The sequence below is a fragment of the Ictalurus punctatus genome, chromosome 22 (assembly GCF_001660625.3).
Source record: "Ictalurus punctatus breed USDA103 chromosome 22, Coco_2.0, whole genome shotgun sequence".
Lineage (NCBI taxonomy): Eukaryota > Metazoa > Chordata > Actinopteri > Siluriformes > Ictaluridae > Ictalurus > Ictalurus punctatus.
Genome location: NC_030437.2, coordinates 17,791,297 through 17,816,987, shown reverse-complemented (window position 1 = coordinate 17,816,987; position 25,691 = coordinate 17,791,297). Strand labels below are relative to the sequence as shown.

The window sequence follows — 25,691 nt, the reverse complement described above, 5'->3', positions numbered from 1 at the left end:
ATTAAATCGGACTACTTCACAGGGATCATTCTGTGCCCCGATCCGACCCTGGACCGGGATACCTAACCCTAATCCTAATCCTAACTCTAACCCTAATCCACTGTCCACTCTTACACCTAATTCTGATCTTCAAACGCTGCACTAAACTTTACATTTGTATATCACGGTTGCAGGTAGCGAATATTAAACGACGAAGTTCATTGTTCTGCGTTTTAAGCTCGACTCGGGTTCGTTTCCATTCGTCAGGAGACGACAGACAGTGTTCCTGAAGTGTCTTAATACTCCGGGAAGTCGATACAGACGTGATCGTCGACTGAGGGGAAACTTCTCCGGGTCAGTTTACAGAAGATAACATACGGAGTAATCGTTCCAGATCCCAGCACATTCAATCCATACGAAAATGACGGAGATTACAGATTCCGAAGTGGGATTGAAACCCCTTGAGACCCTCCATGTGTAATAATTACACTACACTACACTACACTACACATTACTCCAAATCCATGTGTAAAACTAATCCGGGTCTAGTTCAACATAAAGCCACACGACAGCCACTAAAGAAGGGAAATGATTAAACAGATGTATAATGAACACTGATTGTTTTTCCTCCGCACCTAAAGTGAACGACAATGAGCATAAGTAAAAGTGATAGCCTATAATCTCGATCTTTTGGAAGATAAATGAAGGACACTTCCTCCTGAATGACATTTTCAAGACGTTTAGAGAGTGAAAGGTTCAAAGAAGGTTATGAACTGTTCTAAAGCGTGAGAGGAGTGATCAGAACAGCCCTGTAGGATTATATATCTGATATAAGGATGTTTTAGTTGAATCCCAACATCCAGGTCAGCATCACTGAGCATCACAGCTCATAGCACAGGTTATAGCTTTATTATCTAATCAGACTTTCAATTCCATCAATACTCACACTTTTAATACTCTTTAACCCAAAGTAAAAGGATACAGAACATGATACTATAGACCATTTCTATAGATTAATAAACGAAGCATTATTCTCATTATTCTAAGCGTGATCAGCCATGAGCTAAATAAACCAGTACAGGTGAGCTGATTCCGATTATTATTATTATTATTATTATTATTTACTTACCAACCCTCTGGTGATTTTTAAAGGGTTCGTGAAGTGATCCCGGGTTTAACGGAGCCGGTTCTAAAACGTCAGAGTGTGTGTTTTAGTTCTTTAGCTGCCACCTCGACCCATTCACACACACACACACACACACACACACACACACACACAGAGCAGTTGAGCATGTAGAGAAGGAGACGCATGCGCAGTGCGCTTTAAAGAGCGGGTCGCCTCTTTTGGATGACGTCATCTCTACACGCCGCCATCCGGTATAGGAGGTGTAGGGTTGCCAGATAGTAAATAAATAAACAGCGGCCAGCTAGTTTGAAGCCGTTTAAATTTAAATAGATGTGAACAGTTTTAACATATAATATCTTATCTAAATCTCTCTCTCTCTCTCTCTCTCTCTCTCTCTCTCTCTCTCTGTCTCTGGGTGTGTGTGTGCGAGAGAGAGAAATACTGTAGATAGATAGATAGATAGATAGATAGATAGATAGATTTAAATAAGAAAATAAAACAACAAAAACCATTACAGAAATTCTAATTGTTTCTACTACAAACACCATTTAAAAACATTAACAAATGTATTGTGTTTAGGTCATATTCTACTAGGATTTAGTGGTTTATATTAGTTTCGACTAGACATAAACACACCACCAATAGAACCCAACACATTCCCAATGGAGACCCACAAGGACCATTATAGTTGCCAATAAAACCAATATAATTGCCATTATAACCATTAAAACCATTACAAAAACCATTACTGTTTTTTTTCCCCAGCAGGGCTATCTATCGATATATATATATATATATATATATATATATATATATATATATATATATATATATATATATATATAACGTATCTATCTATCTAGCTTGCTAGCTATCTAATGTTACTATGTTAAATTAATTCCTACTAAAAGAGATGATGACGATTGATTGAAATTACATTGTTTCTGTAAAAAATAAAATCTCCTGTGATGCAAATCCGTTCACTTTCAAACCGAGTTACTAGACAAATGATTAAACTGAACTATTAAACAATTGAGAAAAGTACACTTTGTTAAAAGTAGGCTACAGAAGCTGAGGAATTGCCCATAAACGTGTATATATATAAGCATATGCAAGAAATAAAACACTCCGTATCGTGTTGTATGAAGCAGAGCTATTGTTACCACACCGAACTTGATTATTTTCCTATAACAGCACATCGAAATATTAACGTTCTTTATCCTACTGTGCTTCATTTTAGCATGACAAGTGCTAATATTTTGTCATAGTTAGCTTCACGGCTAACCTTTAAGGTAAAAGTGTGTTTTCTTGTGTTTGAACTGGTTTTGAGAGTTAAATCGTACATTTTTGGATGCTAGGGTCGGTTAATTTCTGTAACCTGAGTTTAGGATTGATCCTGATGCAATGAGGCCATCAAGCTAACCACTGCCTCTTTGTTGTGCAAAGAAAAATTGTTTTGTTGTACAAGCATCCTGATTTATAGATTACACATTTATAATGCGACACTTATAAATGTCAACACTTAACATTCACGTTTAATGCAATGTATCACAAACTTATTTATAGTTTAGACTGGTTTCTTGTGGACGGTTCAGGATGTCTGCAATTCCTAGCTTTATAGTGAGATACCGCGCAATCTGGCAACCCAATCCCACTCACTCTGTATGAACGTTTTTCTGAATAATTTTTAAAAAGTAAATTATTAATTACACGTGCAAAAAAAAAAAAAAATGAAATGAAATACTTAAGCTCTAGTTCATGTGGTAAAGCTGCTCTAAATGTGTCATTCTAACCATTAAAACAATCTCTTTACAAAGGTTTTAACCCCAATAAGCTACTAAAATAGCGTAGCAAGGTCTCTACTCTTATTAAAATAGTCATTTTAATTATTACAATAGGAAATGCATCCAGTAATATCCTAATATCAGTAACATTAGTGACCAGCTAGTGAGATGGTTCGAAAGGAGTGTAAAATTGTACATCATACTCTGTAACACCTTTAACGCCTGAGATTTTGTTCATAAATAAGAGTTAGCTCGCTAGGTTCTGTAGCTAGGTTTTAGGTCTTAATAATTGGTATAATGGAAAGTTTTCGCAGTCGCCTCAGTATAAATGTAATAAACATTCGTTATATGTCTACATTGTAATTGTGTTTGTTTATTACAACCATAGAGCTTTTTAAATAATAATTATTATTATTCCTGAGCTGTCCACTGACAGAACACTTTACATTCAAGCTGACATTATTTAAAGGACATGTTTTTGGTGTTATTGAGGTTTGGTTGTTGTCGTCAAGCTCCATGCTCCTGCGCTCAGGTTACTGTCTGTGTGGAGTTTCCCGTGTCCAGACAAGTTTCCTCTGGGTTCTCAGGTTTCTTCCCACGCCCCAAAAAACACACTGATGTATTGACAAGACATATTTCCCCTAGGTGTGAATGAGTTTTTGTGTGTGGGTGTGTGCGTGCGTGTGTGCGCATGGTGCCATTCCTGCCTCGCATCAGGTGCACCCAGCATAGGCTCTGGATCCACCACCATGATCGGAAAGTTTGAATCTGCGATGACTAAAGTTGCTTCCCAGAATGCTGGGGATCTCCAGCCCTCACTCTGAGAAACACTGTTTTAGATGATGTTTCGTTACATCGCAACCTGAGCTCGTAACGTAACGTATCGAGACTGAATCTAATTTGTATAAATGTAAAAATGTTATTTAAAAATCAGAGCCGGGACATTTTTCTTTCTAGTCCTTGCTAATCTTCAGTGTTCGATGCCCCTCAGGACAAGCTGGACACAAAATTTGAATACATCAAGCATCATCTCAGCGCTTGTTTTAAAACCTGGTCATTAACAGAAATGGTGTTTTACTTAAAGAAGCAGCCATTTCTAAAGTAGTAAAAGTAATAAATACAACTCACAACATCAGGAGGACCTGGACATTTCTATCCACAGAGGCCACTCAGGTGCTCAGTCAGTCGCTTGTCAGCTCAAGGTTTGGCAACTGTATCTGACCTCTGCAACTGATCTGGCAACTGCTCCCTCCACTGGCTTCCTGGTTTTGCTGATGAATCGACACAGATAACTATAACTAAAGATCCACACCGATAGTTTTTCCCGGTTGCATCCTGGGGGCGGCTCAGAGGGGTCCTCTGTCATCGTAAGGTACGAGAGCGGCTTCTAGAGGTGAAATAGAAACTATGACTGGCAAAATTTGTGGTGATATTTGAAGTGTTTTTGGTTTTTTTTTAAATCCATTTTGGATGCATATCTTTTATTTACTGTAATATTTTTAATAGCTCATTTATTTAATTTTTAAAAAAGTACAGGACATTTTCATGGTACAGTCAGTACTGTTTATTTTTCTAAAAAAAAAAAAAAAAAAAATTCAGCAGTATTTTACTTCGAGTGTTATGTTTTCATTCAGTATCAATTTGAAAACTAATCGGTTATCGGCAGGTAGGTATTGCCCAACTCGGCTAGCGGTATCCACTATCGGTCGACTTTACTATCCAGCACCAACCTGGGCATTTATTAAAGCCCACTCTGTAACACATTCCCTTCGAGCCTCTAGCATGGATTAGTAAAGCACTTAACCGAGCACTAAATCAGCCGATATTGATATATATCCCCCCGACCGCACCTCCTGTTACAGGACGACCGGATTGAATTCTTTTTCTCCAATCTCTGATCATTTCATGCTGCGTATCAGAATCAGATCGGTGCTATCTCTAGTATTCAATTATAGTTTGGTCAAATTTCCTGTGAACTTAAAGAATTCTGCTGAACGGACACCATTTCCAGTATGACAGGGTGATTCCTCAAAATGTGGCAACCCAAAACCAGGCCTGTTGCAGTGTATAAATGTTTCAGGTGTTTATCTGAATAATTTAACAAGTAACCACATAAACCAACACAATGCAGGTCCCCACAGTCCGGCTGTGTGTGTCCTTCGACAGTCACGGCTGTAGTAAGGACTGCACTAGAACGATTCAGGCCATGTTATTCTTTCATAAATGATGTGTAAAATGTAAACGTAAAAAAAAAAAAAAAAAAAAATTATATACGTAAATTATTTAACGTGCTCTGACGACTGGTCTGGGGCTCACTGAGGCCCTCTGATGGTCAGTGGCTCCACCAACACTGTTCCTCTCTCACTATTCCTCCGTTTAAACCTGTTTAGAGTATAAAAACATTCCACATAATCTCATATCGTTAATTAAACCACTCGCTCGTTTTTCTCCTTGTAAACAGCGTTAATGAGTTTCATCGGACGTTTTAGAGCATGAACACTACGTGGTATAAATCAGACCGTCGGATCTTCACCTTTCCCACAGTGTCCTCCGGGTGAGAAAACACCGCTGGTTGATGACTCCCTAAAACGTAATTTTCCATCTTTCTGTGAACTGTTTATTAATTAACCCGAGTCGATCGTGTCTGTGTGTACCGAGCCGCTCGTCCACGCTACGCGGGATATTTTACAAAGCATCAAGACAGACAAGGGTGCAAACTCGGGGTTTTATTTCAAACCTGCATAACATGAACGCAAACATATTTGAAAAGAAGACTGTTAATATGAACACAACTTGTTTAGAGCTTTAAAACTAAAAGCTGAGCAAAAAAAAACCAACAACAACAACACAAGTAATGAAAATCCTCACAGGAAGTAGAGTTTGTCGCAGAGCTGGATGGCGGGTTCGGAGTGGAGGAACTGTGCCGACAGGTAGGCCAGTTTGTGCGCGTACTTGCACGGGGCCGGCACACGGATCGTCCCGGGCCAATTCCAGTACAAGTGGCACATCTTAAAGGTCAACCTGATGGGAGAAACGTCAAAACTATATAATAACTAGCATAATTCTGCGTATACAAGATCGCCACGTAATGGATCTGACCCTGAAATAAGCCCCGCCTGCAGCTGGAACAGCTGCTCTGAGGGTTTTAAACATTACTGCTCCTTTAAATCTTAAAATTTCATAGTGTTAAGAAAAATCTAAACGTTATACTCGTAGCCGAGTTACATAACGTGTACTCTGCAGCATTTTTATCTTTATTAACACATTTTCTGCATGAATGTGTGCGTGTGTACGCGAGTGATCAAGAGATACCTCTGGAGGTGGTCTGGTGTGAGGTTTGCCGTGTTGTATATGGATATGTAGTGCGTAGGGAAGCCACAGCCTTGACGAATCGAGTGAGCCATGAGGAAGAAATCCACCCTGATGGAGAAAATAAATAAATAAATAAATAAATAAATAAATAAATAAATAAATAAATAAAAAGACGACAAATTCAGCATTGTTTACAGATTCTTTAACCACATCGGCCACACGCAGGGACGAGTTTTTTTTTTCCTTTGCTGTGAAACTAGATTTTAATCGGTATGGCGATAATCAGCCCCGCCAGTATTTCACCATCACAGAGATGAACGTAAAATCGAGGAGACTACGCGATAATCGCAGGAGCTCGCGATCGTGCAAAATTACCGCAGATGCCGTGACGATTCGAGCCGAGACACGTTCAGCCGAAGCCTCTTCGGGTCACGTGCGTCGGACGCGAGTACAACTAAAATGTCTAATTTACCGACGAACATCGCTGCGAAAGAGTGCGCGGACTGGATATTTAGCAAACCTCGGTGGTTCAGTCAGCGTGAGGCGTTTCCCTTCTCCGTCTAGACACTCGCCCTCAATTTTGTAGAAATATCCATGTTTATACGGTTTGATTCGTCACTGTACGTATCGTAGAACTGCTGCTACCGCTAGAGTCGGCGGTTTGTGGCTCGTCTGTTCCAGCGGGTGTTTATGATTAGCGTCCGCTAGGTTTTGCGCTACACCCTGTCGGGTAGAAATGTCATGCGGTGCTGGACAATATGAATGTTTCACTTGTTAGAGACGGAGCATGTCCCGGTCTGCCCCGTTTGTTGACCCGGTCATTTCACCCTGAACCTGGATAACCTGCTCGGAGATGATTACCCTCCGTCCGTCCTGGATATGAACGCTCTGTTGGGGAGCCGAGGACTCTGCATGGACTCGACTCAGAGATAGGACTAGGGGATCGGAAGACCATGATCGATGGTGAGGATTATGCAGCCAAGATAGTGAACAAGGTGTGCGGTTTGGGACGTGTCCCCAGTTCACTACGGATGTGGAGACACTTGGGATGGTGTTTATGTAACATATGGCGGTGAACAGGATGTGTGGCTTGGGACGAGGACTGAGGACGGTGCTTACGTGGCCTATATTCGGAACAGGATGTATGATTTGGGACACGTCCACAGTTGATTGATATTGGCGTTTACGTGGTCTGTATAGTGAACAGGATGTGGTTTGGGACGTGTCCACAGTGTACTGATGATTTACTAATTAAAAAATAAATAATAAAAAAAAGACTATAAAGACCCCTCTCTTCTGTGAACACTTAACGGACCCCTAACCCTCCGCCGTATAGTTAGGCGAACAGTAATGACTCCAGCGCTGGATTTGCCCGGAACCTACCACTCTCCGTTTGTGACGGTGTGATCGAGCACGGTTCCCGGTGGAGGTGTTCCGAATCGATTGCCTCCGAATGCGTACAGGGTCGTGTTGATCCTCTTCTGCACGACGATGAAGACCAGCTTCGGCTCGTAGTTGGGGAACGTCTCGAAGCATTTGAGGATCTGCGGGATCTCGTAAAGCTCCACCGTCTTGAGCTGACCGTCTGAAACTCCGTCACGGTAGATTACGATCTTCTCTGGGAAGCTGTGGTTCACCTGGAGGAGATTCACATCAGGGAAATATTTATGACCTTGTTCACTGAAGCTTCTAGAACTTTATTAATAGATTTCCTGGATTTTAAAAAGAGACACCCTTCTAAATTCTGACTGCTTAGGGAAAAAAAAACAAACAAACAAAAAACGTTCAATCTTTCGTTGCGTTAATGGAGCAGAGAATTTTTGACACCATGCACGTCCTGCCTCTGAAATGGCACTTTAGTGCCCCCTAGTGGTAAGGTGAAGGTGAGGTCCATAATACCAATACTAAGCTTAAAATCAGTCCAGGCCTCTCAAGTGCTTTTACAAACTACATTTGAATTATAAATGACAGTAAATGGTTTAGTGTTCGATATTCCAGAATTCATAGCTACATTTTTACACCGTCAAATTGCAGTAGCACAAAATTCACGCAAAACTTCAGGACATTTCTCTCTCTACATACATACATACATACATATGTATACATACATACATAAAATAAATAAATAAAATTATATATATATATATCATTCTTATATAATATTTAATTTTTAATATATAATTCTTATATAATATTCTAACGGTCAAAAGTTTGTGGACACCCGACTGAAATGTTTCTCAATGTTAAGAAGCTTTTGATCTGAAGGCGTGTGATTAAATGTGCGAAATCGGTTTTTACTCCTCTTAAACCACAGCAACTTGCCGCGATTTACGGTTTACTTCGACCCACGTCACCGTTTTTGAATCCGTTTACAGTTACGTTTTACGTTGTAGAGCGTCCACGGACCGAGTTATCCCTAGCAGCTCGCTCCGTCCTCTCATCCAGCCTTACGGATGAACGAAATCGGTGTTATTCTGATCGCACGAGTTCACCGGGTTCACGTTCGAGACCTTTGTGCGTTAAGCACGCCTCGTTGCTCTGACGCAGCGGAAAATAAAAAGGCGCACGTAGCGGAAAATAAAAAGGCGCCCGTGAAAACCGCTCGGCGGGGCCGGGCGACGGTGAACGGCACGTACGCACGCCGCGGTGTGTGAATCTTTTACCTCGTAATATTTCTGCAGGGCGGCCAGGAGGCACACTCGGAAGCCGTTAATGATCTCCTCGTTGGGCATCTGGAATGTGACTCTGGAATACCACTTGGTCATCAGGCTGAAAGGCACAGACACGGGGGTGGAAGACTTTGGAGTTCATGTGCGGTTCGCGTCCTTACCGGACGTCAAAGCTGGACAGTTTGAGCGCATTGCGCTAATTCGATCACTGTGGATGCAGAAGCGCTAGCGATCATGTGTTTAGCCTCGCTGTGTCGATGTTATCTCGATCGATCGGGGTCCGGTTAAGGGTCCAGCTACCCGTTTTGTAATTCTTACAAACATCAGGAACTAAGATGAGGGCCGGAACGGCGACGAGAGTGATCTAATTCTTAACCGTAAAAAAAGGTTTAGTTTCCAGCTGTACCTGTACAGTAAAAGAAGACAATTTGTGGTTCATAGCGGCACTTTGGATTAACAGTATGATGAGGACAGCCATTTTGAGTCTTATAAGGGGAGAATAAACACGTACGTCTCGGTCCGTTCGTCTTTATGATCGACCGACATCTCGTCAGCTCACTAATCAGACCAGAGAGGGTAAATAACGTGAAAAACATATTCAAGTCTTGGAAAACGCTTTTCCGTTTCTGACCCAATGTCTCGAACCCTGTAGCTAGTCTCTGGTGTGATGAGCATCCTTTCTTCCTTCCGTCCTAAACTACCGCAGTACTTCTTCGAGTACTCACCGGACGACCTGATCGGGGTCACGATAGAACAGAAAACAAAAATCACTAAAATCATACATACGTGTATTAACTGGTTAAATCAGGAGATCTCACGGGGTAGTTCTGGCTCGATGATTAAGGCTCTGGGTCACTGATCGGAAGCGGTCGGCGTTGGACTTTTCAGCGGTTGTACTCTGCACGATGACAAAGTTCAATCTGATCTAATGTTTAACGGTCGTATTGTGACTAAGGAGCAGTTTTAGACATTATCTGACGTCAAAAGAAAAAAAAACAACAACAACAAACCTACACTATATAGCCAAAAGTATGTAGACACCTGACCATCACACCCTCATGTCCAACATTTGAGTCAGGATTTATTCCCCCTTTCCTGTTCCACTAGATTTTAGGGCGTGGCTGTGGGGATGAGTGCTCATTCCGCTACACGAGCGTTACTGAGGTCGAGATCAGGCAGGCGCTGATGTCGGGATGTCGAGGAGGCTCCAGTTCCAGTTCATCTCAAAGGCGTTGAGGTCAGGGCTCTGTGCAGGACACCCGAGCTCTTCCAACCTTCCACCATGTCTTCGTGGAGATCTTCACGGGCTTCTTAGTTCCAGTGACGGGAAAGCGTAACGCCACAGCACACAGACACGCTCGGTACAACTTCGCGCTAAAAGATTGGTCAAGAAGAACATATGGGTGTGAAGATCGGGTGTCCAAATACTTTTGGCTGAAGAGTGCGGCCACGTGCACGGCGGCATCGTCATTCCGGACCGGGGTTCGAGTTCCAGTAAAGGGGGGTGGGGGGGTGGGGGGGTGGGGGAAGACATTCTATACGATTGTGCGCTTCCGATATCACGGCCCCGGTTTTGGGAAGGACCGCACACGTTGGGTGTGGAGATCGAGATCGTCATGATTTAAATACGGAGGTGGAGTAACGTGACGATACGTGATATGCGGATCGTCTGGTGTTTTTCCAGCACTGAGACCCGACGCACGTGTTACCTGTTCAGACTCGCCACAAATCCCATCACGGACTGGGTTTTCTTGCTGGTGTCGTGATGGACGTCCACACCGATCACCATCAAGTGTTTCTGTGCAAAGGTAAAACGTGTCAATCAGGTTAATACGGTCCGTTTACGTTTAACTGCACACGGGGTTCGTACGGGTGACTCGTAATGACATTCCAGGACGTCAGTCATTCGAACATATTCTTTAACTCTTCTACTCAAATTCTTAAAAAAATAAATAAATAATAATAAAAAAAGCGAAAACGTTACTACACGGAGCCTCAGCCGCTCTGTCCCTACGTTAAGCTCTCGACAAATCTTAGCGAGTGGAAATCCCTTGAACATTCTCAAGCCTATCTCGTATTTCCGATCATAAGATCACGATAAACCCGAATATACTTCCATCCGTTTGCACTCGTTTCCAGCTTGAAGTGGTCTTCCTTCGTTCGGCGGATAGTTTGGCTCGTTTTACGCGTTTATTTCTAGAAAGAAGCGAAAAATGATCTCCCGGAATAACAGACTACGAGCTCGAGAGGAGTAGAGATGTCTAGAAAGGATGGGTTCACTGTACGTGGTTTATCGTGACCTTATAACCGTAACGCGCCCACGAAGGACCGCCCTCTTTCTTCGGCGGATACGCCAAGCGTAAGCGTTTTCACCAGAGGAACGTGGACCGTCCAAAGCTCTCCTCCCAGTTTGCAGTTCATCTGCAGCAGGATCTTCTGCGCGACGCTGCGGAGTTTCTGCGGCTGCGAGATCGTGCGGACGTTGATCACCTGTGAAGAGGAAGCAGAGCGTAAGTGCGATCGTGTGACGTGACGGACGCCGGGGCGGGGCGCGACGTGACACGCGGCGTGCGCGCTTCGCGCATCGCGCATGTCCACAGAGGACGTGCTAACCTGCGAGGGACACGGACTCTGAACGCAGCAGAGCTTTTTAATAGCGCTGTACAGGTCGTCTCTGTTTCCGGTCACGATGCAAACCACCAGCTGCACGTTGGGCTGAAAATACGACAAGACATCATACGGTACAGATCAGTTAAGACAGGCTCGCTTTATAGCAACTGTTGATAGCTGTTATAATACACGCGACCTTAAATGGGACTATAAACGGGTTGAGCGGGGAATAAATAAATAAAAGTATGACATGCCGTTCTTTAATAAAACAAAAAAAAAAATGGTTAATTGCTGAGGTATAAGAGAAATAAAACTTCACAGCACGCTGGTTCTATAACGGCACCCCCTCCCCCTCGAACGGTTAGACGTGTATCTCAGTCAGAGCCATGGACGGTACGGGTGTGTATGTTTATGAACCGGATGACGCGTCCGTAGGGACGTCTGCGTGGTAGGACACGTCTGAAGACACGTCGCAGGTTGGTGTGAGAAGCGGTAAAGGATGAAATGTTCTGCACCTCGCTGCTCAGCTGGGACTGGATGGTCTTTACGTAGGTCTCGGTGCGATCGTCACGGAGCTCGACGCAGACCGGACGGGCCAGCCTGAGCCCCATCGGCCCGGCCACCTTCCCGAACGTGGACACCAGCTCCTCTGCCTGATCCGCAGCCCTACGAGGGTAAAAAACCACCCAGCGGTCCAGAGGGATCTGAGCAGAGGGGGTATAACAAGAGAAATGAATCCTGTTCATGTATAAAGCAGTTTGGCACAAAAACGAAGGGAATATGAACGCTACAGAGGACAGGAATTAAAAAGTACGGTACAACATATTGATCGTGGAGGAAGGGAACAGTAACACTAATAATAATAATAATAAAAAAACGTTCAACAAAATGTAAACAATATATATTTGAAGTTGTGATGTGAAAACAACAGCATATCTAAAAATAAATAAATAAATCAATCAATCAATCAATCTCGTGCTTTCAGTCAGGTCTTGAGAAAGAGCACGAAAACGTAGAGCGAGAGAGAGAGAGAGTGCGTGTGCCCGAGGATTTCCACTTCACCTTCCATCAACACCCCAACAAAAGGCATGGGAACGAAAGAAAAAAAAATAAAATAAAAAAGGTAAGTGCTTCTAAAAGATTGAGGATCAGGGCTCACTCACACAGCTGATGGACGAGTCTCTGACCACCTCTCTCGACCAATCAACCGTCGGAGACGTGACGAAAGTGGCAGACTGCAGACAAATGGTCTCCATGGGCAAAGTTCTTCCCTGAGTCTGTGGAGAGAGAGAGAGAGAGAGAGAGAGAGAGAGAGAGAGAGAGAGAGAGAGAGAGCGCGCGCGCGCATGACAAAGCGAGATAGAAAGTGTGAGAGAGAAACAAAAGAAGAGACAAACAGAAAGAGTGAAAGAGCGAGAGAGCGAGCAAGAGAGAGAGAGAGAGAGAGGGAGAAGAAGAGAGAGCAAAAGAGAGAGAGAGTGCAAGACAGCAAGAGAGAGCAAGACGTATCTCAAGTAAATTAAGTGTGTGTGTGTCCTCACCACCGGTATATCGGAGCTGATCTTGAGCATGTTAAGCGTGTGTGTGTGTGTGTGTGTGTGTGTGTGTGTGCGTGCGCCCTCACCACCAGTATATCGGAGCTGATCTTGAGCATGTTAAGCGTGCGTGTGTGCGTGTGCGTGTCCCCTCACCACCAGTATATCGGAGCTGATCTCGAGGCCCCAGCGTGACAGTTCTTTCACTGCCTCCTGACTGGTGCTGATGTTGTGCAGCAGCTGCTTTAGCGAGTGTGTGTGCTGCTCCACGCTCACATTAATGTGCATCGTCAGATCCTGATTGAGAGAAAAAAAAAACACAACAAAACAAACAAAAAAAACCCCCACACGCGCGCGCACACACACCCCCCGCAGTAAGAACAACAAAATATTTACACACACACACACACACACACACATCAGTAACTGACTGGCAGGCGTGTTACTTTATCGTACAGGGACGGCGTAAGCGTGCTGGAACGTTACCATGACGACGACAGTGGTCGATCGGACGAAACGAAATCAGAAATTCTGTCAACAAAACGTTTTTTTAAACGCTCTCACGCTGATCTCTTCGTCTCACCTTCATCGCCCTGAAGTCTTTCTTCATTTTCTCTGGGATGCCAGTCATGAAGGAGAGCTCGGGCAGGATCAGGATCTCCCCCGTTATTACCTGCTGCAAGATACAGCACGAAAAGCATCAGAACGCAGGTAGCATCGCTGCGTCACAGCTCCAGAGTCTCCCCGGGTTCGGTCACGGGTTACTCTCTGTGTGGAGTTTCAGGTGTTCTCCCCGTGTCCCTGTGGGTTCCCTCAGAGTTCCCCGCTTTCTATCAGTACTACCTGAAATCAACATTGTTTTGTTTTGTGGCTTTCAATACGAACACATCAGCCTTAAGGCTCTCTATAAGCGAGTGTTCAGCTTCTCGGCGGATTTCCTGTCCCGACGTGATCTAAAAATCGCCTCGCCGAAGTTACCGCTGTTGAGCGAGTGCCCATTTACAAAAAGGAGGAGGAGCCGCTCGATACGTCCCGCCCCGACTTCCTGTTTCGGTGGACATTACGTCGACGCAACGGACAACGGCGTGCGTTTCAAAAGCACTTCACGTGGGACTTTAATATAAATAACGCAGTGAGAAAAATCGCTAAAGCAGCGTCTGGACTTGACGCTGGGTGGGCGGGGTTTAATATTCTAACGAGCACACGCTCGAGCGATAAAGCACTCGCCATCTCGCGTGCGTCTTACACAGGCTCAGGACGGTTTAAGCCGACGATTTACAAAGCAACTTTAGAGAAATCCGGATGTAGATTAAATCGAGACCACGATGTTGAGCATTTATTTATTAAATCCCTTAATACTTTTGTTCTTTTTAAAAAAAAAATAAAAAAATCCCATTACATGACATGTCTGTCCTTTTAACAGCCCTCTTGTGACTGTGCATTTTTCAAATTTACTTCAACCCCATTACATCATATTTGTCCTGTTATTATTTTATTATTTCTTCCGATCTACCGGCACGCACTTTATTCATTTTGCTGCAGTAATAACTTTTAATACAATACAGGATTGTCCTGTTATTAACTTTCATCATCTCACTGCCTTTCTAACATTTTGTTACCTTTCGTGTCATTTGAACGCGTTTGTTTATTCGGCATTATACGATTGTCCTTTTATTGCAGAGTCGTTGTTGACATACAGTCCTGATAAAGACCTTAACGCTCAGGCAAGTAAACCTTCGAGGAATCAAATCCCCACTAAAGCAGCGCTTAGTTCAATCCAAGTCTAACAGTAGACTGCAATACCTCAAACACACATTAGGGGGCGGTGTGTGATTAAAAGTTCCCCAGATTGAAATTCCACTGCTTTGTTTTGTTTTTTGTTTTTAAAACGGTCCAGAACGAATGACTGAAAATAGGACAATTTAGTGCTTATAAATTTTTTTTTTTTTAAAGGCGTTCTTGCTTGTCCCGTCGAACTCTCGATTCTGATTGGTCACGTAGGTGGGGCGTCGATTCGTTCTCTAGAACTGCAGCTCGGACAGTAGTGGAGTTTAAATATTAAAATGCGCTTGTTCTGATACGGTATCGTTTGTATAGAGTTATGGAGGAGCCAGATGACCTAAAGGCACGATAAATATAAATGGTTAGAGCCGAAAACTGCTGTGGTGTAAGAGGAATAAAACACTTCAGGATATACTGTGATAGGAAACTAATCAACTTCAGACTGTAAGAGGAACGTCCGGGAAGCAGTTCGTTGCTGATTATTTTCCTGTAAAAGCACGTGCTTGTTGGGTTTTATTCCTTACTCCTGCAAATGAATATTGATAAATAATTACTCGTTAAAAGCCACAGCTGAAACGCGAGACGTCTTGATCTTTTTCAGCGCTGTACTGTGCCACGAGGAACGAACCCGGACGTTTATTGTATAAATACTTTATTGCCTTTTTAAAATCGGTAACGAGTCGACTGCGTAGTCTATAAAACGTCGTTACTCTCGTGTGCGCCATCGAACGCGTTTCCCCGAGCACGCCCTCGAGCGCAATCGTGCGGAATGCAAATGAATCCGGGACACGCCGATGTCGCCGTCAGCCGTGATATCATCTTCTGTAACGGATAGTCGAGGCAGGACGGCGCGAGGAGAGAGAGCAGGTGACGAGATTGGAGATGGAGAATTACGTCCAGATCAGGAAGCGGCTCGGCGAATCGAATCAGAGAAAGCTAGACTCAGAATTAGCGTCGAGGGCTCTTTTTTTTCCCTCCCTTTAATCGTTCTTTCCGATATCGATTTCCTCATTGGGATTTAAAAGCCGTAAAACATTGCACCTCTGTCTCTTTCTGTTCCAGACTCATCTCTCTCTCGCTCTCTCTCTCCCTCCCTCGCCCCCCGTAATATCAGCGCAATAGTGAAGCTCATAAATCTCACAAAGCTCCGAGCCTGCTTATCTTCCTCTACTTTATGTCTTTGTGTGTAGCCGTCTGGATCTCCGTTAATCCCCGGCATGTTGGGATAAGTAGCTCTAAGCCTCCATAAACACCAGATTGTTAAAAATTCAGCCGCTCGGCTTGTGTGTGATCGCGCCTTCGCCTCGTGACCTCCGTGACGTCCCGTGAAACACTTCGATACTCTTCTAAAACCCTCAGCGATCGCGCTCTCCGGCCCGTCTCTGAAGCCGAGTCGCACGATCGAGTCCTGAACGACGGTCTTGAGAGAGTTTTCCCCGAACGGCTTCACGACTCTGCTCTGGAGCTCGTTTCCCCTTACGGACGGGCGCGACGTCGGCCATCTTTAAACCTGCCTTAACGTCAAAACCGAACTCGAAGGAACCGGCTTGAATTCATTTACTCGTGCCAGCTCACGGCTTTGTGACGGACGTTTGTCCCCCGTGGTACTAACCGTCGAGTACGGCTGAACGCTATTCGCCGTTTTAGAAAGTGGGAGGAGCCGTTCCGTGATCGGCGACGGACTCTTGCTCTACCGGCGTGACCGATTTCTTTACGGACTCTGATGTCAGCTCGTACTCCGTGAAAGGATGACGTGCCTCACCTTTCCCCCGGGTTTGGACCTTTCCTTCGGCCGATGGACCAACAAGGGCTGATCCAGTTCTTTCACGGTGATGCCGTAGTTTTTTCTGTCGGCGGATTCAAGAAGAAAAGAAACGACATGGTTAAAATAAATCAATCAAACAAAACGTACACGATATAGAGAATCCGTAAAGGAACGGCCACGTCTCGAAACGCTAAATAAACCTGTAGTAGTCGACGAACGTGGTCTCCGAGCCGTCCGCCATGGTGAAGGAGTGTTTGGGTGACTTGTCCCACTCGATGTCGTCGATGCGGTAGGTTCGGTTGTTGTAGCGAGTGATGACTATGGAGCCGATTAACTCTTTGGTGCACTCGTCTTTGAAGCTTTCTCGACTCTGCTGGTAGATCTCGTTCCTACACGAGAGCCCACACGCGCGCGCACACACACACACACACCCCCACATTAATATGTTATCCAACTAAATACCATCATAGATAATTACCACGAGTGTTACTCATCTTAAAATGTCCACAGGTTTGGTTTAAAAAAATTTTTTTTTTTTAAACCCACCTGAATCCATACAAATGAAGCGAATAATTCCGCACTAAAGCGTGTTCTGTACTTACATGACGTCCAGGACTGAATCGTTTCTCAGCACTTTGTGTGAAATGTCCACGGCCAGGTACAAACCTCCATCCGTGTGTTTTATAGCGGTGGAGTAACCTGGCCACACCTGCAGCCTGACACACACACACACACACACAAATACATAATACAGATGCTTCTGCATCCATTCTAGCTGTTCTTGTCATCCTGAAATACATCTATACATCCATCCATTCTTTATGCGTTCAGCGATCTATACACTCATCCATCCACCAGTCCAAGTATACACACATCTATCCATCCATCCATCCAAGCAAAAGCCTTCCATCCATCAAAACATCTCTACATTCGTTCATCCATCCATCTAACCAAGGATCCAGTCATCAAAGCATGCTGGATGGATGGATGGATGAATGCTTGCTTGGCTAGACGGATGGATGGTTGTATGGATGGATTGGAAGGATTATAAACATCCTTCCAATCCATCCATACAACCATCCATCCGTCTAGCCAAGCAAGCACTCATCCATCCATCCATCAAAACAAGCATGCACCCATCCATCCAAGTATACAAACATTCCTACCTCCAACCAGCCATCTAACCAAAGACCCATCCATCGAAGCATAAACATCCTTCCAATCCATCTGAACAAGCATACAAACATCTTTCCATCCGTCCATCTGTCTATCCATCTAACCAAGCACGCAAACACCCATCCAACAGGTATCGATCAAGCCACTATCAATCCATCCATCCGTCCGAGCAAACATCCAATCTATGCAACCAACCAAGCGTACAAACATCCTTTCATCCAAGCGAACATCCATCCATCTGTCTAACCAAGCATGCATCCATCCATCGAAACAAGCATGCATCCGTCCGTCCGTCCATCCGAGCAAACAAACGTCCATCCGGTAACGTTGCGTCTGCTGGAGACTTTTAATCATCTCGTTCAGTTTCCTGCACTTTTCTTTTCTTGGGAATTTCTCAGGAAGGGATGAATACCTGTGCTTGCTGAGAACAACGGCACTTCTGGGATCATAGTGATTCCGGCCTATCAGATTCAGCCCCAAAATCTTCATCACCCTAAAAGAAACACAGAGAGAGAGAGAGAGAGAGAGAGAGAGAGAGAGAGAAAGAGGAAATAAAGTAAAGGTCAGTGGTATTAATCATAGTCATCAAATCGGCCGCTAGCTGCTGTGCACTTGCTGTTGATGCGCTTCTGATTATTTGGAGTTCAATGACTGTCTAAATGCATTTTCCAAAGGATTTTCCAAGATGGGGAAGAGGGAAATGGAGCGTTCCTAAAAATATCTTGGATGGATGAGATGTGTCTCAGAAGTGTGTTTTCTATTAGGAATAAACACACACAAAATATACAGGTGAAAAAGGCCTGTGTGATCAGACACGCCGACCCGGCATGGTGATCAGACACGCCGACCCGGCATGGTGATCAGACACGCCGACCCGGCATGGTGATCAGACACGCCGACCCGGCATGGTGATCAGACACGCCGAAAAAAACAAAACAAAAGTGGAAATTGTGAAGATGGAAAAGAAGATGGGGTTTTTTTTTAATGAGATAAAAGAGATAATGAAAGAAGAAATAAAAGTAAACAGAAGGTGAGAGTTGAGAGAGGAACATGGGGGGGGGGGGGGGAGTGACAAAAGAGAAAAAAGAGAAATAGACAGCAAGTACTAGAGGAGTACAAGACACAAAAAAGACAGAAGGATGGAGCACAGGGGATGAGAGAATAGAAGGTAGGGGGAGAGGGCGAGAGAGAATGTGAAGAAACGGGAGAGAGAGAGAGAGAGAGAGAGAGAGAGAGAGAGAGAGAGAGAGAGAAACAGTGAAAAGTGACAAGAGGGAGAGGGGAGATAGAAGTGAAGAGAGCGAATAGAGAGAGGAAAGGAAAGGAGAGGGAGAATGTGGAGAGCGAGAAAGAGACAGGAAGAGAGAAGGTAAAGAGGGGGACAATGCGAAAAGAGGGAGTGAAAAAGAAAAAAGTGGAGACAGGGACAGAGTGAGAAAGGAGAGAGGATGAGAAGGAAGAGAGAGAAAAAGGATTTAATGAGGGGGAGAGAGGAATAAAGAGAGGGAGAATGTAAAGTGAGAGAGAGAAAGTAAAGGGGAGAATTGAAAAGAGAGAGAAGGCGAGAGTGAGGGAGAAAGTAAGGGGGGAAGAAATTGAAAGAGAGTAAATGAGGGAGAAAGCAGAGAGAGAGAGAGAGAGAGGGAGAAAGCAGAGAGAGAGAGAGAGAGAGGGAGAAAGCAGAGAGAGAGAGAGAGACATTGAGAGAGAGAGAGAGAGAGAGAGAGAGAGAGAGAGAGGGAGGGAGACAGCGCAGAGAGAGAGAGTGAGAGATTGAGAGAGAGTAAGTGAGGGAGAAAGCAGAGAGAGATATTGAGAGAGAGAGGGAGGGAGACAGCGCAGAGAGAGAGAGAGATTGAGAGAGAGTAAGTGAGGGAGAAAGCAGAGAGAGAGAGAGATTGAGAGAGAGAGAGAGAGAGAGAGAGAGAGAGAGAGAGAGAGAGAGAGAATGAAGTGCAGATCTCACTCACGGCAGTGATTGGAAGCGAGCCGAAACGATCTCGAACTGACGCTCCTGAAATCACGAACATCACTTCATGTTCTTCAGCGATTTAACGTCCCGTTGCTGTTACCACGGCAACGCAGAGTGAGCACTATTATATTTTATTGAAACAGGTCGCAGAAAAAGAAAAAAAAAAAAAAAAAAACCCTTCTTTTAAAGTGTTTTTTTAAAAATGTTTTTAAACCCTACTTTTTTCGGTTACAAAGACGAGGCAAAATAAAACGGTGGGGAAAAAAACAACCAAAAAAATAAACATAAACATCGGCGGTTCTGTGTGTCGAGTCACTTCAAGGCCACAGAGATTTAAACACGCGCTTAACAGACCGTCTTTCTTCACTGTGGGTGATTCTCACACACTCTCTCTCTCTCTCTCACACACACACACACACACACACACACACACACACACACACACACACCTCAGCGCAGGTGAAGGCCAACATTTTTGTTTTTATTTTCCTTTACCTTTTATTTACCGCTTTACTTCCCACTACGCGTTTTTACACACAACAATAATAAACAAAATGATTCTGATGTTTTTGAAAGGTGGTGGTTTAAAATAAATAAATAAATAAATAAATAAAAAGGCTTAAAAGCTTTTTAAACCCTTAATCTTTCCCGATTCCTCCATCAAATCCCCTCTCCCTGCAGGCTTGGCGTCTCCTTTATCTCGCCAACGTCGATCTGTCCCGCATTTATCCACGGGAGTTTATTTGCGCGTCTGACGCAGGAAGCACTAACGCGTGCCGTGCAATTAGTGGCATTACAGGACGACACACACCTGCGCAGGACCACGTTGTAGAACGGGATACACAGATCGGAGTGCGGAGGCAGGATCTTCGTCATCTGGATTTTAATATCGATTTCCCGATTGTCGGTTTTCCGCTCCGCTTTCAGATGAACGACCTGGTTAAGGGACGGGGAGAGAGGGAAAAAAAAAAAAAATCATTTCGGGTGGGGGAGGGAAGGGGTTAACAGGGTGGACAGTGAGAGGAATCTCCTCCAACATGTACTAACCTCGACGGATTAGATGATTAAACCTGTTAAGCTGTATAGATCATGACCAGATAATCACGCAAACTACATAAACACCCATTTCATTTAGAGAACACTCGGAGTAGTCGTGATTTATGAGGTAATGAGGTATACAGCGCCTTTAAGTGATCAGACTACACAGCTCATCACCCTGACGACGCCCGGTGTCAGGGTGATGAGTGAAGCACGGTGGCGGTAGCATCGTCATGGGGTCCACGTCGATGGACCTACGACGAAGTGTCAAATCGAACACTTTACAAATAACGTTAACGGGCTTCCGTCCTCTAAAGAGCTCACGATATAGTATTATAACGTCTGAATATTCTTATTATCCTGCCATTACATCATCGTCACATCAGCGCAGGGCCGCAACGACTGATCGTTACATTAATACCTCCCTCATAGCCTTCAATTTGCACAGTGTTTGAAGGACGACATCGGGCAGGATGCCGAATAATACGGAAATAAAAATACATTAAAAAAAAAAAAAACAAGACAAATATAAATCGTCCGTTCAATCCAACTGATCGGTTAATCGAAGAAAGACACGGCAGATTAATCGCTTACCGAAATGATCGTTAGTTGCTAGCCCTACGTCAGGGGCATAAAACGGTCTTAAAATGACAATAATGTCGTTTGTCGCAATCATTTCTGGGACGATATATCGTCCGACAAAAGTGGTTATCGTGACGGGCCCAAGTGATAATACTGTAGATCAAATCCCAATGAAGATCACTGAGATTCCAGGATGGAACACTGTACAATGTGGAAAGGTGGAAGGGGGGCGAATACTTATGCTTATAACTATAAACATGAATATGTAACAAAAATTAAACCCTTAAAAGAGACTGAAAACTTACTAAAATATTGTATAAACCTAGCAGCGAGATCTCTCTCTCTCTCTCTCACACACACACACACACACACACACACACACACACACGCGCACCTCCTCTAGGCGTTTTGGCAGATAAAGGATGGAACCATCGAAGGCCATTATGTCTCCTGTAGTTGAACGATGATCTTTCATCATCCCGAAGCGCATGCTGACGGACTCCACATTTGGCCTGAAACACACACACACACACACACACACACACACACACACACACACACACACACACAAAACGGACATCAGTGAGAGTCACGAACCTAACGTGAAGCCGATCAGGGATTCAGCGACCCATTTTCTCACTAAGAGCACAGACGACAAAATAAAAGCACACGATCTTAATCTCCGGACGTGAACGTGTGAACAGGAGAGGGAGATGACCACGACCCACATTCATCACGTGACGGATAACATCGCTACGACGACGCAGCGAATAACGCAAGGTTAGGGCGGAGTGCTGCACGAATCATTCCGGAGGCTTTCACACTTCACAGCTTCACGTTAACGCGATGAAGTAAATCAGTCACGTAGTTATTAAACGGACGGAAACGAGTAGAGAGAAGCTTAACCGAGGTTAAGTGAAGTTATCTCGTGGAAGCCGCACCGGAGAAACCTTACGAAAAGTTGATATCCGACGACGTGACGTCCCCCCAAAACGTTTTGAGCGGACGATCCCGAACAGACGTGACGAATCTCCCGTGACCACCCTATGTTTACGATACAGGACCAGCGTAACGTTTTATCGTATCGGTAACATACCCGCGACGATTTACCGACAGAACGGGAAAGGTGCCGTGTTGCTACGGGGAAATAATCCACGCCGGGGTGGAGCGATTCGTACGGAGTCATAACCGAGGCGTAACTTTAGGGCGGCGTTGATGAGAGTGTCGCTGTTCACGCTCTCACCTGCGTACCTTATATACAGCCGGAAGATTAAAAAAAAAAAGGTCACATCCACTATGGCTGGAGCCTAAACATCCCTGTCCGTTTCCAGAAGTTGGTACTCGAGTTTTTATTGTCGGACTATATTAAAAGCACGGGAGTCGGGATGGTAGAAAAGAAGCGAGAGGAAAAAACAAAACAAACAACAAAACAACAAAAATCCCCCTACGTTACAGTTCAAATATCACGTGCGTACAGGTTTGCGTTAGACGTACGTGAACACGACGTGATACTGAAACACGGCTTCGTTCCTGCACCGGATGGGCACGTAGTTGGAGGCGATGGAGACCGGATGCCCCATCGTTCCGACTTTCTGTAACGGCTTGCTGCGGGGAACGAGAGACAAGAGGAAAAACACACGTTCGGTTACGATGACGGTGTGGTCGTAGCACAGAACGGTCACTCACCACGCCGCTTCGTTCCATCGCCTGGGGGGAGAGAATGATTTGAATAAATCACGGTTATTAAAGCAAAAACACACAGATATAAGAACGGCGAGTGCCGTCAGTGGTGCGAGAAAGAAAACTGCTTACTGAAGACTTTATTTATTTATTTATTTTTTTAAAAGGTTTATACAAATCAACAACAACACGAAGAGAAAACAGCATCCTCCCTTTTCCCTGTGGATCCTCTCATTCATGTCAGGAAAACATTACAGGACGTTAGGCTTAAATGAACGACGGAAGGAAGACGCAAAGAACAAAAAAGTACCGTGTTATGGCCCGATTCAAACTTATTCGACGATTCAAACAGACTTCCCTGCAATTCCTTTCCACTAGTGAGCGACGCGCGTCTTTGGACTGGGGGAGGAAACCTTGGAGCCGAAGGACGTATTCGTGTCTAGGGCTGCGACGAACGATTATTTTCATAATCGATTAGTCGGCCGATTATTTTTCAGATGAATCGGGTGGGGGCGGGGCAAACTTTCAGTACCGTTTTTTTGTTTATTAAAAATAAAATCCACAGAGTGTTATATAAATATAAACTGCAGACTAAAACTTTACACAACTGTTTGTCCAGTTGTAGGAGACTGAAAAGAACCCAATACACACACCTGAATATATATTATTCATTTAGCACTGTAGTTTAATTCAGCGCTTTTTGTGCATCCATAAACAATAATGCATAAATATTTATATATAAAATATACAAATAAACAAGTTTATATTATATAATAGTATTTATGCATTACTTTTTTTTTTTTTTTTTAATAAAAGGTAACATCGATATAAAGAGTAAACTGAAGAAAGTCAGTGTCGGTGACTCTGGGTATTAGGCTAAAGCTAGCGGCGTCACGTTACGTGCGTATGACGCCATGCGCCGTCGAATAGGAAGCGGCTTTTACGTCCGGTTAGAAAGAGAAAAAAACAAACAAACAAAAAAAAAAAAAACACACTCGATTTCCTTTTGAGACGATATTACCGTTCTGAACTTCACACACTAGTCGGTAGAGTATATAGTGCATAGTGTAAGTGTATAGCACGTCATTTGGGACACGACTTTAGGATTTACTCTCCGGTCCGTGATTTCGGAACAGGAGTAACGTAGTGAGCGCGTTACGTCCGTTACGTCTCCCCCGTGGCGCGCAGAACGACTAATCCACGATGAGATTCGTCCACAACCACAATCGATTATTATCGATTAGTTGTTGCAGCCCTATTCGTGTCCTGTCGAGAATAAACACTTTAAAGTTTTTTTTTTGGGGGGGGGGGGGGGGGGGGGGGCAATGTTGTGTTTATTGCCTTTTTAGAATTCATTCACTTTGTAAGCGCCGCTAAATAATAATAATTTAAAAAAAATTACTACCATTTTCAATCTTTTCCAGTAGTTACATTTCAGAAAGCCAAATTCGAACGCCTTGTACGAACCCTGAATCTACTTCTGCTTAAAAACGTGCTCAAAACGCGTCCTAAAACTTCACTCGATGGTTGAGGTTACGTTACGGGCCAGGCGAGCTAACTTCCGAGACACGTGCACTCGCCAGAGGCACCACCGTGAGCCTAAATATCTATACACCGTCTAACTAAACTCGGCAACAAAACATTTTTTAAAAAACAAACGTCCCTTTTTTCAGAAAACGTAGATTTTTGTCAAATCCAAATAAGCTTCACAGATCTCAGAACCATAAAGAATTAATGCACATGCACCTGTGGATCAGTTTACAGCCGCTAGGCGATCGCGGTCACAGTTACAATAACTTAGGACACTAAAGAGACCTTTCTACTGACTCTGAAAAACACCAGAAAGACGCCTAGGGTTCCTGCTCACCTGCATGAACATGCCATAGACCTGCTGCAGGAAGGCATGAGGACTGCAGATGTGTCCAGAACAATAAACCGCCATGTCTGTAACGTAAGACGCCCGAGACGGTGCTACAGGGAGACGTGATGAATTTGAATGTTTTTACAGCACTTCGGATCGACTGCTGTTTGTCGTTAAACGTGCTTTAGGAATAAATTTGGGAGGTATCCGATTTGTGATGCAGTGGCTGGTTTAATATACCTTCTCTAGCCAGATATCACACCGGCGAAACCACGGCAACTAACGCCACAAAGACCAGCACAGAGCGATTAGGATGACACGAGGCCGCAAAATTCTCTGCCGAATAAAAACGCCAAGCGGTTATCGGCGACACCGTGGCGACCGTGCCGTGCTCACCCGCCCGCTTCCATCTTCGGCTCCGCTTTCGGAGGGCGGACTGCTGGGGTCACGGGGATCTCTTTCGGGATCAGCGGAGCACCGGAACCTCGACCCGCTGGAAAACCGACAGCTTTTCCGACTCCGCTCAGTCCTCTCCCTGCAAAACTGAGAAGCACAGTTCATCCGAGACGTCCTCGACGTGATCTCACACCGAACAAAACGTACACGAGACTGCAACGTCAGCTGATCGGCCATGGTGTACATTCGGTGTAAGAGAAGACTTTAATTTCCCCAGAGGGATCAATAGTGTGTTCCAGCAGCATACATAAAAAAAATAAATACATAAAAACAAGGCACAAAATACACGCAAGATAAAGTAAGGAGAAAATAAAAATGTACAGTACACAAACAGTACGTTATATCGTGCTGCAGTTCTACACGG

The 25,691-nt window shown here is 44.2% G+C and overlaps 2 protein-coding genes across 7 annotated transcripts in view; both read right to left on the bottom strand.

The window, feature by feature from the left end:
• Positions 1-1,281, bottom strand: part of slc39a14 (solute carrier family 39 member 14) — a 35,168-nt gene extending 33,887 nt beyond the window's left edge. For both annotated transcript variants that reach the window (XM_053674318.1, XM_053674317.1), the window contains exon 1: positions 1,109-1,281. The gene's annotated coding sequence lies outside the window, so the exon portion shown is untranslated. The remainder of the gene's footprint in view (positions 1-1,108) is intronic.
• A 4,319-nt stretch (positions 1,282-5,600) lies between these two features.
• The window catches only part of piwil2 (piwi-like RNA-mediated gene silencing 2), a 27,886-nt gene continuing 7,795 nt past the window's right edge, over positions 5,601-25,691 (bottom strand). Inside the window, exons 5-23 of one of the 5 annotated variants that reach the window (XM_053674313.1) lie at positions 25,268-25,414; positions 22,825-22,935; positions 21,725-21,842; positions 20,522-20,646; positions 18,151-18,231; positions 17,165-17,278; positions 16,763-16,951; positions 16,560-16,644; positions 13,599-13,688; positions 13,172-13,312; positions 12,644-12,757; positions 11,996-12,184; positions 11,484-11,585; positions 11,244-11,360; positions 10,580-10,668; positions 8,865-8,970; positions 7,585-7,838; positions 6,202-6,309; positions 5,601-5,910 (exon numbers count right to left, since the gene is read on the bottom strand). In XM_053674313.1, the coding sequence (XP_053530288.1) occupies positions 5,754-5,910; positions 6,202-6,309; positions 7,585-7,838; positions 8,865-8,970; positions 10,580-10,668; positions 11,244-11,360; positions 11,484-11,585; positions 11,996-12,184; positions 12,644-12,757; positions 13,172-13,312; positions 13,599-13,688; positions 16,560-16,644; positions 16,763-16,951; positions 17,165-17,278; positions 18,151-18,231; positions 20,522-20,646; positions 21,725-21,842; positions 22,825-22,935; positions 25,268-25,414 (2,437 nt within the window). In that variant the 3' untranslated portion in view covers positions 5,601-5,753. Of the gene's footprint in view, positions 5,911-6,201; positions 6,310-7,584; positions 7,839-8,864; positions 8,971-10,579; positions 10,669-11,243; positions 11,361-11,483; positions 11,586-11,995; positions 12,185-12,643; positions 12,758-13,171; positions 13,313-13,598; positions 13,692-16,559; positions 16,645-16,762; positions 16,952-17,164; positions 17,279-18,150; positions 18,232-20,521; positions 20,647-21,724; positions 21,843-22,824; positions 22,936-25,267; positions 25,415-25,691 lie in introns of all 5 variants that reach the window. The other 4 variants (XM_053674312.1, XM_053674314.1, XM_053674315.1 and 1 more) reach the window with 4 other exon arrangements.